Source organism: Urocitellus parryii, chromosome 6 (genome assembly GCF_045843805.1).
Source record: "Urocitellus parryii isolate mUroPar1 chromosome 6, mUroPar1.hap1, whole genome shotgun sequence".
Taxonomy (NCBI): domain Eukaryota; kingdom Metazoa; phylum Chordata; class Mammalia; order Rodentia; family Sciuridae; genus Urocitellus; species Urocitellus parryii.
The window spans coordinates 95,598,605-95,617,357 of NC_135536.1; the positions used below are offsets into that span (position 1 = coordinate 95,598,605).

The 18,753-nt window shown below is 37.2% G+C and overlaps 1 protein-coding gene across 4 annotated transcripts in view; it reads left to right on the plus strand.

Annotated features, from left to right (window-relative positions):
- Window positions 1-18,753, plus strand: part of Galk2 (galactokinase 2) — a 133,640-nt gene that overhangs the window by 82,251 nt on the left and 32,636 nt on the right. For all 4 annotated transcript variants that reach the window (XM_026391675.2, XM_026391667.2, XM_026391682.2 and 1 more), the window contains exons 6-7: window positions 7,311-7,409; window positions 8,859-9,011. In XM_026391675.2, coding sequence (XP_026247460.1) covers window positions 7,311-7,409; window positions 8,859-9,011 — 252 coding nt within the window. The remainder of the gene's footprint in view (window positions 1-7,310; window positions 7,410-8,858; window positions 9,012-18,753) is intronic.

The following is an 18,753-nucleotide window of genomic DNA, read 5'->3' on the forward strand; positions in this document are numbered from 1 at the left end:
GGACAGAAATGTTGCCTGCGAGACCAAATGAATCTATCTCTGAGCTGCCCCATTATTGGGGCACATTGTGCATTGCAGGCAGGGGGGCCTGGTGGAATGCATGGAGGGTAAAGGAAGCTCCAAATCAGCATGTGCCTGAGGCAGCAATATGGACTGGAGTCCCCCATAATCCACATTTTAGGGTATAGGGCAAAAAGAAAATTTCCTACTGTTTTAGAAATTGCTCTTTTTACTTATCTGGCCCATAAAGGGGAGATAATTTGATGCTTTTGTTTCTAAAGCATCTATATTCATCTTTATTCTTAGTTGAACACAATATTTATTAGATTTTAAATTTGGGGGAGGGCAAGAAAATGTACAGTTTTACCAACAGTTAAGGGGCCCCTGTCCCTGAACTCGAGATCTCAGGGCTCTCTCTCTGTATGCATACTTCAACATTCCTAAGAGAGAATTTTCTAGTCTCTGTTTGAGAATCCCAGTGATCTCACTGCTTGACAAGTTAGCCCTTTTCATTTGTGGACCTCTATAGTCTAATTTGAAAGATTTTTCTTTAAATATTTAATCAAATTTTTTTTCTTTCTACCTAAATTCCCGTTTTTTTTTTTTTTTTCTTTTGATATTGACCCTTTAGAGTTTGAGGGATCCTCTCCTGACTCCTCTTATTCTTTTTTTTAGGTCACACATCCACTGTTTTTTCAGCCATTTCTTATGAATTATGGTTACCAAATCTCTTCATCATTTTTATTCTTCCTTCTTAAAAAGTATTCTTGTTTATCATTGCTTCTCTTAACAACTATTTTATTTAATGCCTGTTTTGTCTCAATTTTTCTTTTACTTATGTCAACTGCTTATTTGTTTACTTTAACTAAAGTCTAAGATTGTATAATTGAGAATATATATTCAATAAAGTAAAAAACTTAGAATAAGTAGTAAGCCAGGGTAAAAGAAAGAGGAATACAAACACATTAACTGTTAATTTCTTGATACAATTGTTTTGTTTAATTCTATTTACTAAAATTCCTAGAAGACAAGGTGAAAAGAGAAAATGCAAAGTTGGAGGAATCATTCAGATTTTTTAGAAGAGGCAATATCCTTAGGTGTGCTAAATTTTAAAAGGCATTTCTCACATGAATTCTTTAGAGCATACAAAACACAATTGTCTTAGTATAACTTATCCCTAAGAGTAGAGTGATAAGTTATTGGAATGACAGATTGCCCAAGGACCGGGTAATTTATTAAAAAAAGAGGTTTATTTAGCTAACTGTTCTGGAGTCGGAGAAGTTCAAGATTGACTAGCTTTCTCTGGGGTGGGCCTCATGCTGTATCAAAACTTGGTGGGTGGCATCACAAAGGAGACCAAACTCCTGTGATATATATCCCATTCCCACAAGGAAAGCCTTAATCTGCTCAGAATGGTAGATCCCTCATGATTCCAAGTGCCTCTCAAAGGTCCTACCACTTCTCAGTACCTTTACACTAGAGAACCAAGCTTCACTATGAGTTTTGGTAGGGACAAGTCATATTAAAACCTTAGTAATAATGAAAATGACCTCTGTAGCAGTCTGAAAAAAAATGCAAAAGTGGTATTCATATAACTATTTCTTATAGTGATGTTTAGTAGATACTCTTGGCATAACATTTGAACATAGACCAGTAAAATCAATTTATTTTGTGTAACAGTCTTTGAACACCCTTACCATTTCCTTATCCTAAAGATTCTTCCTACTTTGTGTCAAAGTCTATTATTTGACTGTTACTTACAAACAATCCTTAGGTAAACCTGAGGATGGTATTATGTATTTGGTTGATTCAAATGATGATTCAGAGTAGTTATTTTTTCTCTTTATTTTGTGTCTCTGTATGTTTTATCAGATCCCTATTAGGAAAATTATCAAGTGTTATTTCTAATAATTATTTTTATGCTGGAGGAGAAACAGTAATTGATTAGTGAATATCCCTTCTTTTCCTTGTCTTCTCCTATAGGGTCCAGATTGGTTTACTATCCAAATTCCTGCAGTTTGATTTTCAAGGGTGAGGCAGACCTGTGCTCTTCAAAGCACAGTATGAAGAACACTTCCCTGGAAGTGAGAGGGTCCTATATGGGAAGGGACATGCAGTTCCAAGACACATTTGCCAAACCACAGAGATTGTAGGCCTGCCACCCATCCACTGTTATCATCATTATTTAGCGTTTTTGGAAGGTCAGAGCCAAAATAAGCAATCTGCCTGCCAAGAAAGCGACACCAAAGTTACCACAGGCGTTGGAGGCCCCATTCATATTTAGTAGCAGTGACTTGTGTCATATTCTTGTCTGATTCCATCAGTCTGGCCAGGCATCTGCCTCCTGCTGTCTTTCCACAACTTTTTTTTTTGGCATTTCTCTTTCCCATCTTCCCAATAATAGCTATCCTGGTGTGTGTTTGCTGCCTCCCCACTTCCCACTTTTTTTTTTCCTTTTAGAATTTAAACAATGAAGGGGAATAAATTAACTGTGTTAGTGAGAGATAAATAAGGAAGGAAGCTTTTTTTGGGTTCCTGGCTCACCCCCACCCCAAATCCCTCTACTCTTAGGGATAAGTTATAGTATAGAGCCAAGTATAAGTATAGCATAGAGCCAAGAATCTTAGTTCAAGTCTTGACCCTAAAGAATGATCTTCCTTAACCTCTCTTTTCCTCATTATAAAATCTATTTAGTAATAGAAATTTCTCTCATGGATTTGAAAAGAGATGGTACATGAAAAATGCTTAGAATGGTGACTGGGCCAACATATAAACTGCCACCATTATCAGGCCACTGAAGCCACACCAAGATATTAGCCTCATATTGAGATCACTGGGATGTGGGACAATGAAGAACACTGGGCTATTTGGAGTGACATGTTTGGGATTGTGTTTGGGGATGGATAATGGGAAATATGAACAAGTTATGAATTCTTCTGAGTTTCATCTGTTTGCATCAGAAATGTGAGAAAATAATAATATTCTTCTTTCTTAAAAAGATTAAAACAGATTTACCTCCCCCTCCTCCTTTGAAAAAACCACCTGTTTTAATCAACTTTTTTGTTACTGTGACCAAAAGTTTATTTGAGCTTCACAGTTTAAGAGGTCTCATTCTATGCATGGTCAACTCTATTGCTCTGGGCCTAAGGTGAGGCAGAACATCATGGTAGAAAGGTGTGGTGGAGGAAAGTGGCTCAGAACATGGCAATCAAGAATCAGAGAGAGAGAGAGAGAGAGAGAGAGAGAGAGAGAGAGAGAGATAGTTCTGCTTACTAGGTACAAAATATAAACCCCAAAGGCACACCCCCTATCTCCTCTGGCCACACCCTACCTGCTTATAGTTACCACCTAGTTAATACATGTCAGTGGATTAATCCACTGATTAGATTAAGGCTCTCATAACCCAATCATTTCACCTCTGAAAATTTTTGTATTGTCTTACATATGAGCTTTTGGGGGACACTTTACATCTAAACCATAATATTACTCAGAGGACTAAACTGGCCCAATTAATCATCTTCAGTAGCTTTAAGTGATGCCTGTGAATTAATGTAAGGTTACTCCTAACTGTCCAGAGGGCAAAAGTTAAAATAGGTACTGCTTATGGAGCACAAATGTTGGTTATTTCTCAGACAGTCAAATTTTCTTCCCTGTTGATTCTCAGATATCAGCATTTTGAAGGAGGGATAGAGAGTCAAATGCTTCAGTCTCTTCAGGTGCGAGGGTGTAAGAGCAGAAGAAATTAGGTTGGTGGAAGGGGAGTGAAACCCTCTGGTTAGAGATTGAGGGTTTTCAGGTTGTGTGTGTTTGGGAGGTGGGAAGAGGTGGGAAAGTCTCAGATTCCTCATCCATCAGGTGCAAAGATGACTGAATCCTTTGCCAAAAAGAATTTGGTTTCTGAAAACATTTTGGTATTTCTGTGGTTAGCTTCCATTAGACTTCTTTGGCATACATTGTGTTAATGTTTTGACAAATCCTTATTCTTATGAAGATTTTGCACAATTTAAGTAGGTGTGGAGTGTAGATTTAGTGCCTTTGCAAGTCACTCTGAGTATAATTCCTGGAGAATATTTTATGGTTCTATTTCTAGTGTCCCAAAAGACTACAAAGGCGTGGTTAGGCTCACATGCCTCCTTGGTATCATCCAGAATGACAGGCATTCTCTGCTTCCATTTACAACATGGTGATGTTAATTAAGGTCCCTCCATTAATGATTCTCTGAGTTCAGGTCATACCCTCAGTGGCTTAGAATCTGGGCCTAACTAACTGTTGATTACTGTCCAAAGTGAGCAAGTGTTTTCCTTAAATAGAATTTGAGATTAAAAAAAAAGTTGTTTCTAGTTTCTTCATATCTCTTGACCATTTAGGATTTGACCTTTCTGCTTTAGCACTGGGGTGAAGGGTGAGGGCATTGGGAAAGCTGGCAAGTGAGCTAGCATTTGAATTTTTCATTATAGGCATGTTTTGCTTAGTGAACTAAGGGACTTAAGGGATTTGCCTCAATTGAACCAAAATGCTTTAAGTAGGATACAAATTTCCTGTTTACCTCAGGCTTTATTACTTCTGTTGTTGAATTGACTTTTGTGGTGGAATCCAGAATCTTTTAAATTCTATTCTGTCCTAAACACTTAAAAAATGGACTTCTATTCCACTCTAGTTATAATGTCTTTACATTTGGCTTGAGATTTAGCTACTTTCTTGCCTAAATCAAATGATTTCTTATTCATTTGTAAAATTAACAAAGTTAACAATTGAATAGTGATTCAGAGCACTGTGAGTTACTCTTATTTAAAGTTGTTTTATTTAATTCTTTGGGTTATTACAATAATTCCATGGCTGGTGAGGTGATATTTTTCTCCATATTACAAATAGCAGGTAGTATAGCATAATGATTAAGAGTATGAGTGCTGGAGTTAGATAATTTGAGTTTGAATTTTAGCTTTAGTAATTCCTAGCCTAGTCTCAGCTAATAAACCTACCTATTTTCCGTGCCTATAAAATGGATACCCATTTTATATGGCTGTATGAGAAGTAAATAATTCAGGCAAACACATGAAATAGTACCTATCATATATTAAGTGCTCAGTAAGTCTTATTATAATTAATATTATTATTATTGGTAGAAAATATACAAAGAAATGGAAACTCAAAAAAGTGGAGCAATCTATCTAAGGTCATAACAGTAAACAGGAAAGTTAGGGCATAAACTGAGATTGGGAGACTTCTGACATTGGTTTTACATCTAAATTCTGTATACATTCTGGGAGGCTATAATTGGGGTCATCCTATTTTTCATCTTTTAACTTCTTTATCTTAATTTTCTTTGTGTTCTCCCCATTTATACCTGTTGGATATTGTCTGTCCAGTTATGGGATTGATTTCTTAGAATTCAGCAGAAGAGGGTCCCGCATTGTGGCTCAGTAGTAGAGTGCTTGCCTAGCATGCGTAAGGCACTGGGTTCAATCCCCGGCACCACATAAAAATAAAAACAAATAAAATAAAGGTATTGTGTCCATCTATAACTAAAATAATAATAATAATAATAATAATAATAATAATAATAAAGAATTCAGCAGAGGAGTTAACAGTAGGTGCAAGGATATCCCCTGATCTCCCTCTGAATTCTGCCCCGATAGTTTTGAGAAATCAACATCTTATTTCTATTAAAGCATATAATTATTTTCATACATTGAGAGATTTTTTTTAAAAAAGTAATTAATAAATATAAACTTCTCAATTCTCTAATTTCTTCTTAAGAGGGAGAATATTTAAATTTTGGTGAATCTCATTTGTTGTTTCATATCCCTTTGAGATAGTGGAAAAATGGGTTATATTAATTCATTTTGGGGAAAAGTAATTGAAGTTCAGTGTGAAAAGAATACAGGGGTTAGAGTCACACAGATGAAGTTCAGATCTGGTTCCTCTTTGTCTATTATATGTCTCTAAACTGTCCTCATCTGTGTAATGGTGATAAGCAGAGTGTTGTTTGGAGGTTTAAAGGAAGTTTTTAGCATACTTGACATATACCTGGCACTCAGTAACTAGGGCTATTATTACTGTTGAGGAAAAGATTACTTTTTTTTTTTTTTTTTTTTAACCAGGGATTGAATCTAGGAGCACTTAATCACTGAACCCTTTTTACTTTTTTATTTTGAGACAGGGTTTCCCTAAATTGCTTAGGGCCTTGCTAAGTTGCTGAGGTTGGCCTTGAACTTGCAATCCTCCTTTATTAGCCTTTGAAGTTGCTGGGATTACAGGCATGTCCCATGCCCAGCAGGAGGTGACTTTTCATACTGGCTCAGAGTTATAGTTAAGTGGGTATCCAGTTCTCACTGAATGCTGCATGCACTGCTTAATCTGGATATGTTTTCTCTACATTTTAAATCTAAGTTTTGATATTTAGGTTATTTTGAATGTGCCCCTTGTGGGTAGGTCACTGGCTCTGTGGGTCAGCAGGCCATGTGCAATGCCCCTTACGTCAAAATTCCAAGTTTACTTCATGTCACAAGACAGAGTTAATGAATCCGCATGACAAACAAGGAATATGATACTTGCAGAATCTGTCAGATGGTGTTTGGATAGCTATTCTCAGAAAATTAAAGTAGCAGGTGTTTACTGAGTATTTACTACATACTTGGCATTGTGTGAATTAGGTGATACAAAAGGTACTTTATCTGTCTTTCACAAGACTCAGAATTTTCTGTGGAAAGCAGATATAATAGAAATGTAACACAATTAAAAAACAACAATAAATACTGTAATTTAATCAAGAGCACTCTGGAGTAGGTGTTGCATGGGCTCTCATAGCCTAGTAGATAGAGTCAAGTAAACCTACATTTAAAGAGTGGTTCAAAAAATGATGATAGAGTTATAAATAGGGAATGAAGAGGAAGGGTTATGTGGTATGTGTAAATGTGGGTGGTGGTGTCAGTTCCAGAGGGAGATGATGTTTGAGTAGTTGATTAAGGGGATAGAGGAGGATTGAATGAGGAGGACAAAAAAAAAAAAATCATGGTTGTAAAGACATGGAGAGGTGTAAGAGCCTGGTAGTAAGGAAGAACAGCATTTGTTCCATATTTTTGGTAGCTGGAGCTTAGGGTTATGGGGAATAGTGGCAGGAGAGTGAGCTGGAGAAATGAGCAAGGGTTAAGTCATTAAAGACCAGACTGAGAAGTATGAGCATTAAAATGTTGGCAAGCCAGCAGGCAAGCACTGCAGTGTTAGTGTTTCAGGATGGTCTGGAATAAGAAATGAATGAGAAAGGGATCTGACTAGACTTATAGTGTAAATCAGTTCTTTTACTTTTCCAGGTGGAACTTGCAGAAATCTGTGCCAAGAGTGAGCGTTATATTGGCACTGAAGGAGGAGGCATGGACCAGTCCATATCATTTCTTGCAGAAGAAGGAACTGTAGGTAGCATTGAGCTATTTGGAAATATCAACAGGGGAAAATTCATAGGAGAGGAAGGCCTTGAGCTTCCCAGCATGCTTGGTTATGAGCAACTTTTTCTATTAGACTATATTATAAAATGTTCTTTCCCAACTGCTTTATATCACTGGTTAAATTACTCTGTTGCATGTGGATAGTCTCTACCTCTCCTCCAGAATCATATCTCAAGTCAATTTTTTACTTGTTTGTTCCCCCCCTGCCATGTCTTCATTTTAAGATGAGATTTCTCAACTCCTACTTATTGAGATCTCCTTTCCTGCTCCTGTCCTAAGTCACTTTATCTCATGGCATTTGCATAATCTCATGTTGACTTTAAACCCAAATTAGTTCTCTTACCACATGTATTTACAACTCCTCTTTTTATAATTTACTCTTTGGTATCATTTTTCTCTGTCAACATTTTTGGGGTTTCAGTGGTGGGAAAAAGAATGTTGACAGTAAGCCAAGAATGAATTCCTTAGCTGGATACTACTTCCCCCTGCCCATCAACTCCTTTAGGCAAGACAGAGGTTTTGGTTGTTACCCATAAACTGCCCATTTCCAAAATAGAAGCAGACATTTCTTTAAGATATTTTCTTAGTTTTTCATCATATTCCTACAGGCTTGGCTATCTTCCAGGAACACCTGGATTCCTTCTTGTTAAGAATATTTGTTGTTGATTTTCCTAAGCCAAAGACATGAAGCATGAGGAAATTTGGCTTAATACTAAAAAAATACTCTGGGTGTTTTGGATGAGAGCTGACAAGCAGACATGATGGCAACAGTATGGAAGTTAATGTAGATTAGGTATAGAGTCTGAACAGAGTCCAAGTTCTTTGGACTTTGGCAAAGTGCTCCACCATCTGACCCTTACTTTACTCCTCCATTGTAACTTCACACCACTTCTCACTCCTCAAACTCTAAATTTCAGCAAGTTTCAATATTCAAAACTCTATTAACACCCAACATTGTTTGTTGCCTCTGGACTTGCATAAACTTTTTCTTCTTGACGTCCCATTTGAGGATAGAAATTTCTTTCTGCCCTTCTCTTGCTCATCTTTTAGTTTTCAATTTATATTTTCCTTTTTTGAAGGAGTTACACTAGGCTGTATCTGATTAGGTGCTTTAACTAAGTGTCTGTATAGTATCCTGTGCTTTGCTACCACTGTCACACTTGTAACTTGGAAATGTATTTGTCTACTTGACTATCTTTGCTACTAGATTATAGGCTCTATGAGGGAAGGGATACTATCTGTCTTGTTCACTGTTTTATCTCCAGGGCCTGGTACAGTGACTGGATGTCAATAAATGCTCTTTAAATGAATGAATGCATTTTGAGAGAAGATTTTGTTAGGATAAATACATAAAATGTTTAAGCATTTTCTGAATCCCAATCAATTATATCTCATTTGTCATTTTTCTTCTAATAGGCCAAGTTGATAGAATTTAGTCCTCTGAGGGCAACTGATGTGAAACTCCCAAGTGGAGCAGTATTTGTGATTGCAAATAGTTGTGTGGAAATGAATAAGGCAGCAACTTCTCACTTCAATGTCAGGGTGATGGAGTGTCGACTTGCTGCAAAGGTAAGAACATGGAAAACTAGTGAAACTCTTAGTAGGCTTTTATTTCTTTTTCTGCTTATTCTGACGTAGTTGGTATCTTTTCACACGTTTTGGGCAACATTCTAATTGAAGGGTTTGGGGTACAGACCAACTGGACTCCAAACTGAGGAAATGGATAAACCAATAGCTGTTGTACACCTAGCAGCATGAAGATAATAATAAGATAATAATAATTCAGGACATAGTATTAGAGAGAGTAGAGAATAAAGTAGGGATTTAAAGTTAGGAGGATAGCTAATAGGCAATGGTTAGTATAAGATCAGATAGTAAGTAATCTAGTCCTCTTTAAAGGGACATGGGAATTAAATATTATGGAGGATCCAGAGTAGCACATAATATGAATAGAAAGTTGGAGAAACCTGAGGCTGGAGGCTAAAGAATGGATCATGGGTCAGAAGCTACGCTCTACTCTTCCTTTGATCTCTTTCCTTCCGAGCTGATGGATATCACCTAATGATCACCAACCTTCACCAGGTTCTATCTGTCTGTAGTAACAATTTTGTATCTTTTTCTATACTGGACACTCTAAAAATACAGACTTGGTACAAACTCCCTGTGTCTAGAAGGAAGAATCAGCCCAGCACTGACCTAGATCCTGTGGAGATGTAGATGCAGTTATTCCTTGTGACTGACTAAGCACTTGTCTTCTTACTCCTGCATCATGAGATTGTGAAGCTAGGGAGAGGAGAGATATGATAAGCCAGAAAAATAAAAGTGTTTTTCTGTTTTAGTTCTTAAACTCTTATCCCCTACCCCAGCCTGACTAGTTCCAAAAGTGATCTTATTTTGTTTTCTGTTGTAAACAGATATGGTCACACAGGCTTTGGCTTCCTGCTGTCACATCTTCATGCTTCTCTGTACATTAGGAGTTCTTCAAGGCCTTTGCTTAATCTTTTTGTTTCTTTTGGTCTTTCCTCCAGATAATCTCATGCCCTTTCAGAGTTTCAACTTCCATCTCTATGCTGGTGAAATCCCAGTGATTATCTTCAATACAGGCTTTTTTTGTGTGAGCTCCAAACTTGTATATTCAGCACCTTATTGTATATTTCCACTCGAATAAATCATAGACCTCTTAAACTGAGAATGTTCAAACTGAACTCCATCTTACTCTCACAAACCTTTTCTTCTGTCATTTGCCCTATCATCATTCATTAACTATGGCAAAGACTTCTCACTGTTCATTAAATCCATGCTGTCTCTCTCCTTATCATTCTTTAAATTAAACAGTTATAATGATGGTTTAGAAAATTAAATCTTATCTGGCAATTTCCTTGCTTACCATCTTTCAGAAGCTTCTCATTTCTTTGGAATAAGGTAAAAAGTTCTATTGCCAGCTGGAGAGCTAAATACCTGCATCATCTTCTTCACCTCCTTGTATCTCCTACTTTCATTACATTCCAGCCATGAGGTTTATTCTCAACTCCGGAACTTTGCACATGTCCAGGACACTCTTCTCTGAAGTCTCATTTAAATGTCCTTGAAAGAAACCTTCCTTGACTTCCTTAGGATTTCTTTATATTTTGCATCTGTCGGGTATGGTACTTATCACAATTATTTTTTAAATGTCTGTCTCCTTTTTCAGATTTGATTTTGCCTGAAAGTTGAGGCTATGTCCATGTTGTTAACTCTTATATCCCTAGTGCTTAGGCTGAAATAGGTGCAGGATAAACATTTCTTGAGTAAATGAATGTCTACTTCTTATTTTACCTTCTCTGTCCCGTTTATTTCCCTACATTTCACAATTTTTCTTTTACAAGTGCCTTTTGTGTGCCCAGCACTGACCTAGATCCTGTGGAGATGTAGGTGCAGTTATCCCTTGTGACTGACCAAGCACTTGTCTTCTTACTCCTGCATTATGAGGTTGTGAAGCTAGGGAGAGGAGAGATATGATAAGCCAGAAAAATAAAAGTGTTTTTTTTTTTGTTGTTTTAAGGTTTATACCTTCTTTCTAAACAGATCAAGATTTAAATGCTTTATATTTGAAATTTATTAAGATAATTTATAAAACCTATGTAGAAAAATGTTTTAACATTGAACTTTTCATAGCCTCTGATCAGTACATATACACAAAAGGAGTACAATAAGTTTTTCAATATCAAGGGTTCATTGAACTTTTACTCCCTTAGGACATTCTTCCTCTTTAGGGAGATGGAAGAAATTAGTCTTATTTGTTTGAGGTTTACTCTTGTTGACTTTTTATCTTGAGGTTGATGAGTAAATGTTGTCTTCCTAAGAAGACCTCAGACATACACAATATTATTTTGAAAGTTCTATCACGAAATTATATATCCTCTACTAGAGCCACAGGTGACATTTGAATAGGTTCATATTGTCACTACTCTGGTCCAAAGAAGAAAGAAGAAAATGAGGAATAAAATTGTGGTATGAGGGGAATGTCTCTTAAAAGTTAACTAAAAGTGTTTCTGAAAAAGAAACACTCAGAAACAGTAGTAACTGAAGATCTTAATCCACTCCACAACCTCCTATTCTGGAGGATATCCTCTGAGTTTAACACATAGCTCCATATTCATTTTAGAGGTACTTTGGTCAGTGAAATTGACATCTGAATTTGAATTTTGGCCACATATTTTCCCCAAATGATGTAGATAAGACACATTGTTTAAAATACATAATATTTCCTCTCTTTCAAAATATGGAGGAAAAGTGGGAGACTTCATCATAATGGAGACAATTTTCTGTATCAGGTTGCTGCGGATCATTAGAATCCAAAGTTCTGTACAATAGGGAAATGAAGATAAAATTGCTGATAAGTGCTGTATCCAGAGATGTTGATGTTAGGAATATGTTTTTGCTTAGTAATGTAGACTGAGATTCTGTTAAGCATATTTTCCTTGCAACATGGTTTATGTTTTCATTCTTCCATTTTGGTAGTAGGTGAGTAGAATTAATTTTTCTTTGAAATAAGTCTTATCAAATAAGAAAATAAACTCGTGTTAAAAGGTAAAGAGGCTTATCTCAATCAGGACAAACTTTTGTGTTTGCAGACAATAATATGTCAGTGGAGAATGGCTAGTTAGGATACTTTTAGATAGAGCTCCACAGGGCAAAGGTGTAATGAATAACGTTTATTTTTCTTCTTCTCCTATCTTCCTTAAATCCTTTTTTGAAATTGAGTGTCTTTCATATTTAGTTAGCACAAGGAAGTACACTAAACCAATAGAGGTGATTTTTATTTGTTTTACTTTAATATTGAGTTTCTTTTATTCTTGTTTCCTTTCTCTGTCTCTGTCTCTCTGTCTCTGCCTCTCTCCACTAGCTTTCAAAAACTAATTGATTTAGATTCATTAAAAGTCATAATCTTATAGAGCATTTGAACTAAAATTAAAAACATTTCAAAGAAAACTCAGTAGAGATTTATAATTATTACTTGCGTAAATGATACTTTTAAGTGAGGCACATTTTTATGTTCTTAAATTAACAAAGTGGTAGGAATCTTTAATGGGCACAAAATCCTTCATATTTTTCATGTATTTAGTGGCTTAAACTTTTCCAGAAATATATTATGTCTATAAAAGAGAGTATCCTTTAGTTACATTGAGGGATAAAATTGTGATGGCAATAATAAGTATTATGGGAAGTCAAGTAGGGAAGAGAAATTATACTGTTGATTTTTGCATATCCTCAACTCTTTGTGGCAATGTGTGGAGCAATGAAGGAGAGAGTTTCATGTGGTCCTTTGACACTTCAGGGAATATTTCCAGTGATTCTTTTGAGGGCCTTTCTGGTCAGGGACCATCACTCACCCAGTTTTTCAGCTCTTTCCACTTAGTGGTCAATATGGAACTTATTCTTTGTCTGATAAAATGTGAGGAGGAGTTGGCATAATATTCTTAGGTCTTTGGCAGTTTCCTTGAATTTGAGCAGGGAAAAACCAAATACCCAAGAATGTAGCCAATTTCCTCCATTCTGTTGATTCAATAGAGCATACTGCCAAGATTCTAGCATGGAGTTTTCAGAGAATGGTGAGTCCAAGCTGTATGGCAGCGGGGTGGGGGGGGGACACATACTGGGGAACTGGTAATATGTTCAGTGGAAACAGGACTTGGCAGGCCCTTCAGTGCTGTATTAAGGATTACCCAGACTTAGTCCTGGAAATAGTAGGGAGACATTAATTAATTAATGTTGTTAGCAGGGGATTTGAGAAATATTATTCCAACAGCAGAAACTTTTGACTTGATGAACAGAAGTGTGTCTTAAAGAGTATTGGGTAGGATACAAAGAAAGAGAGATGAGAGAAGCTATCACTGGACCTTGTAAAGGGTTGCATCGAAGTCTTCCCGATTGTTTTTCTGTTTTCCTTTTGACATGTATGCCATAACTTTGAAAAGTTTTCTAGGACATCTTCCCTACCCTCACTAGATTCCGTGCTTTTGTATATACTCTAAGCACATCTTATATTTTTCAGTTAGAGCAGTTTATCACAATTGGATTAAGTTCTTCACTGTGTAATGTTTATTTAACATTCTGTCTCTTCTGGTAGCTGTGAACTCCCTGTGGTCTAAAGGCGTGTGTGCCTCAGTCATTGCAGTCTGTCTGCCTGGGGCCAGGGAAGTGCCAGGTACTCAGTAAACACTCATTGCATGCAGATGTGCACAAATGAAGGAAAAGCATTGAGTTCATAAGGGCTGCAGCTTCCAACTGAAATGATGAGTAAAACATATGGTGTTGCTGCTGTGAGGTTTGACAAAGGTAGGATGGAAGGTGACTGGAATTCCCTCATGGAATTTTCTTACGAGTATTTGGTAATTTTAGCTTTGAATGTGTCTGTTGGTCACCAATATACCCTTCAGATGTAGTTGTTTTAAGGTAGTAGTTAGTTGAAACCAATAGCCAAATTCAGTTTGCTGGGGGAAAAATATAGCAAGAGAGGTTCAGAAGATCAGAATAAGCTTGGGAGATGGCTTCAATTAAATAAGGAAAGAAAAAAAAAGATGAGTGCTGGAAGGAAATGATATATACATTTGAGGCAAGAGGGAAACCAGGAAAATTCAATGCTATGAAAGACAATGCAACAGGGAATTTGAAAGTGGGTGCCAAGAAAGGTCTAAGATTATGGATTCATTAAAAATTAAGAGAATTCCAGGACTGATAGTACATGCATATAATCCCAGCTATTTAGGAGACTGAGGCGGGATATTTGCAGGTTCTCACTTAGTGAGACTTGTCTTAAAGTTTCAAAAGGGATGGGGAAGTATCTTGGTGGCTTGCCTAGACACATGAGGCCCTGGGTTCAATCCCCAGGACCACACACACACAAACACACACAAACACGTACACACACACACACACACACATGCGCGCGCGCGCAATATTTAAATAAATAAATAAACAAACAAACAAATAAATAAATAAATATTAAGGGGTCTGAGAAAAAAACCAATGGATTTGCAAGTGGTTTTGGAGATTAGGAAGTCTTTGGGAGACCATATTCAATGGTTAGAATGGCTAGGGAAGGCCTGGAAGTGGTGAGGATGGCCACTGTTATAGTTGTTGGAAAGCAATGGAAAGATAAAGAATAAGGAATTTTATAATTTTTTTTTTTTAAAGAGAGAGTGAGAGAGGAGAGAGAGAGAGAAAGAGAGAGAATTTTTAATATTTATTTTTTAGTTCTCGGCGGACACAACATCTTTGTTGGTATGTGGTGCTGAGGATCGAACCCGGGCCGCACGCATGCCAGGCGAGCGCGCCACCGCTGAGCCACATCTCCAGCCCAGGAATTTTAAAGTAGTAAACATTCACATATGTTTGAAGGCATAGAAGAAGGAGTCAAATGGGAGAGAATTGGCTAAAAGTCAGAAGAATGTACAGAGGAAAGAAAATTTGATCCTCCCAGAGTGCCTCTTCTAGACCAGGGAAGGTGTTACTTTGTTTTAATTACTATTTAATCTTCACAATTGCTTGTGAATGCCTCATTTTACATACTTGGAATTTCAGGCCAAGTAGTGTGGTGATATCTTTGAAGTGAATGGAGGAGTCCAAGTCTGTCTTAGCCTCTGTTCTTTCCATTGTTTCCCTTAGGAATTAAGCATAAATGGGATCCTGAACACGAGGCTCAAGTTTGCCTTAGAGAAGAGAACTTGTGTTGAGGGAGGGTGTGGAGAGGATTGTAGTAGGACCATTGGCACAACTAGAATTATTCTGTGGGCTGCAAACTAACATGGAAAACATGACAATGGGGATGACTAAGAATTGGGAAGGTCAATGTGGTGAATGTGTTCATGGTAGTTATGGATGGTACATGAACACAGGTCACTATGTGGTGTGGAATACTGGAGAAGGGCTCTGTGTAGTTGGAAGAAGGTTGAGGGGAAAGATTTTTTTAGAGTATCCCCAATAAAAGCAGCTATGTATGATTCCATTTATGTCAGACTATATGTGTAGGCATGCAGAAAGAAAAGTAAGATAGGATGGTTATCAAAATGGCAGTTAAGCTGGGTGCTTTGGAGCATGCCTGTAATCCAGCAGCTTGGGAGGCTGATTCAGGAGAATTTCGAGTTCAAAGCCAGCCTCAGCAATTTATCAAGGCACTAAGTAACTTATTGAGATCCTGTCTCAAAATAGAACTTTAAGGGGCTGGGGATGTGGCTCAAGCGGTAGCGCGCTCGCCTGGCATGCGTGTGGCCCGGCTTCGATTTTCAGCACCACATACCAACAAAGATGTTGTGTCCACCGATAACTAAAAAATAAATATTAAAATTTAAAAAAAATAGAACTTTAAAAAGGCTGGAGGTGTGGCTTAGTGGTTAAGCACCTATGGGTTCAATCCCTGGCACCAAAATAAGAAAAAACAAACAAACAAAAAAACCCAGTTGATGGTTAATTCATTGGGGGTGATTATGAATGATTTTATTTTTCTTTTTGTACTTTGAACTTTTAGGTATTATTTAAAATTTTTATCATAAGCATTTATGTTGTATGGAACGTAGCTTGTTGAACGAATTGCTGTTTTTAAAGGTAGCTTTTCTTTTTGCTGACGTGGTGAGGAGAAAACTTGGTACTTTTTCCTTTGACAGGTTAATACAATGAGATAGTTGAATAGACGTAGATTCTGATAGGGTCGATATCTTTGAACTCTGCTTAATGGGGCCGTTTTTTGGACTGAGAACATTTTCTGGTTGTAGGAGAGTATTTAGTACTTTACTTTGAATCTGAGATAACTTGGAATCTCATTCCCTTGAGAGCCTCTTTAACCAGTTATAAGTAGGAGTTAGTGGTAAATATTCCAGTTCTCTTCCCCTTTGTGTAAGTTATAGCTGAGGTTTATACATGCAGTTCTCAGAGGGCCCCACAGACTTACTCTCATCTGTCAATATCAGTGCTCTTCGTGTTTGACTCCTTTTCCTGTCTCACTTTCCACTTCTCTATTAGTGCTCTTTAGGATCACCTTCCCCACAACTTCTTGCCCCCCATTCTTGTCTGAGGGCCTGCTTCTGAGACAAAGCTGCCTTAGACATTATCCTATCACTGTATATCAGTGCTTCTTTCCTTGACCCAACAAATCACGTGTTGCTTGTTTTCATGTCCATGGATCATGGGACAGAGCTAGGAACCTCCCAGAAGTAGTATCTGATGTGAACACCTAATGGGTTTGCTGTGGAAAAAAGAAGATGGTGAATGTTGACAAAGAACTGCTTTTTCTTATTTCCCCACCCTGCTACTGAGTGAGGAACTTGTGACGAAATGACCTGTAGCCCTGCCCCACAAATGTGAAGTAGGCCAGTCAGCAGGACCATAAGTGATGAATTCCCTCATGAAATTCTGTCTTTGAGCAACAGCAATCTTACCCACCCACTTCCCTCATCTGCAAGTCATCTCTCTGCTTCCTGAGCCAAATTTCAACAGGCTTAAGCGGCTTTCCTATTTTACTCTTCCAGTGTAGTGCAATTCGACAGATGATGGGCTGTGCAGCTGTTGTTGAGGACATGTGGTATATTTCATCCTTAATTGAAATACACACCAAGTTGGCTGTGTAGACTCTTCAGCTGAGGGCCAAGTGGACAATTGGGCTAACAGAAAACTGAGATATTGCTGGAGTGAATGTGAACTTCTTCATGTTAGTTCTCTTGTCTTTAGGGAAAAGGATATAGGGGGGTCCTGTGAAAACTGAATCGTGGGCTTCAGGCATCCCTCACAGGCTTTCTTCCTGTACATCACTGGCCCAGTTTTTTTTTTTTTTTTCTTAATCAAATGTATGGGCTAATGTGACTAGTTAAGTGAGAATTTGGATGGGAACTTGTGACTGAAAAGTTCTTAGAAAGTGCCCTCTTTTCGGGACTGGGGATGTGGCTCAAATGGTAGCGTGCTTGCCTGGCACGCGTGCGGCGCTGGGTTTGATCCTCAGCACCACATACAAACAAAGATGTTGTGTTCGCTGAAAACTAAAAATAAATATTAAAACAAAAAATTCTCTCTCTCTCTCTTTTAAAAAAAGTGCCCTCTTTTATTATAAGGAGATATTCTCTGATGTTTTTCCTTTTTCTTTATTTTCAAAGAAATCCATTTATCAAAGTGTTTTTTAAATAATTGGAATGTTCAGTTCTAGCAAAAACCTTAGTTTATACTTAGAAACGCCTTTCTAAGACTTAGGCAGTGATTTGAACTAATAGGGAGTAACACAACATAGATATCATCTGTACCTCATTAAGAATGTCACCTGGGGGAAACAAGAAAGAGCTATAGGTCTTGAGTTCAATTTCTAACTGTACTAGTTAGGTGACTTTGGACAAATTACTTTCATCTCTCAGTGTAATAATACCTATCTTCTAAGTTTGTTGAAGATTTTAAGAAGCAAAAAACACATTTGAAACAAACTATATTTGTTAGCTTCATTGCTTATCTTGGTTGGATTCTGGATACATTTCACAGAAAACATTATTGTATGAGATCTTTGACTTCTGCTTTTTCCACATAAAATAAATGTATATTTATTTTGTATTTTGTTTGACTTTATAAGTTTTTTCAAAATATTTTTGGAATACATTGGCATATAGAACATGAATGAATGAGTTCAATGAATGAATGAGTGGTCATTTGGTAGAGCTATTAACCCATCACTGCCAATAAACACTAATTAAATGTGCTAAGCAAATAAGGGCAGAAGAAAGGTCTTAGCTTATGTCTTTGCTTTAAAAGTGGCACCATGTTCTGTGAAATAATTGAATAAAAAAACAGTTCTATTGTCTCTTTTCCCAGTTCTGCCTTAAAATCATTAACTCTTTTCAAATGTATGAGCCAGGGTTTTAAAAAAGATGATTAATAAATATAAGAACTTCTGTTATTAACATTCTTTAGAAATGAGTGGCCCTAACCAAACTACAATAGTCTTTTGGTAAATCCTGCTTCCTCTCTAAAAGAAAGAAAATCAAATCATTAACAAAATAGAAGAGCAAATCAGATGCACATTTCCTTGAAGACTAATTTCCCCTTCTCTTGCTTGCTTCTTTTCTGCACCTGCTGTCCTCACACCCAGGCAATGATTTGTTTAGGGAGAGAAATCTTCATTGTTTTTGATTGCCACCTGCTCTGAAGGAATGTCAGTGGTTTGGGGAAAATGAGAGAAATAATATATTTTGGACTGGTATTCCCATAAGTGGATCTGGTTAGAAAGACTTGGTTTGTATTCTACCCTCTCCATCAGTTTGTGGGTCTGCCTCAGGACACAACTGAAAGCCAGGCTCTTTTT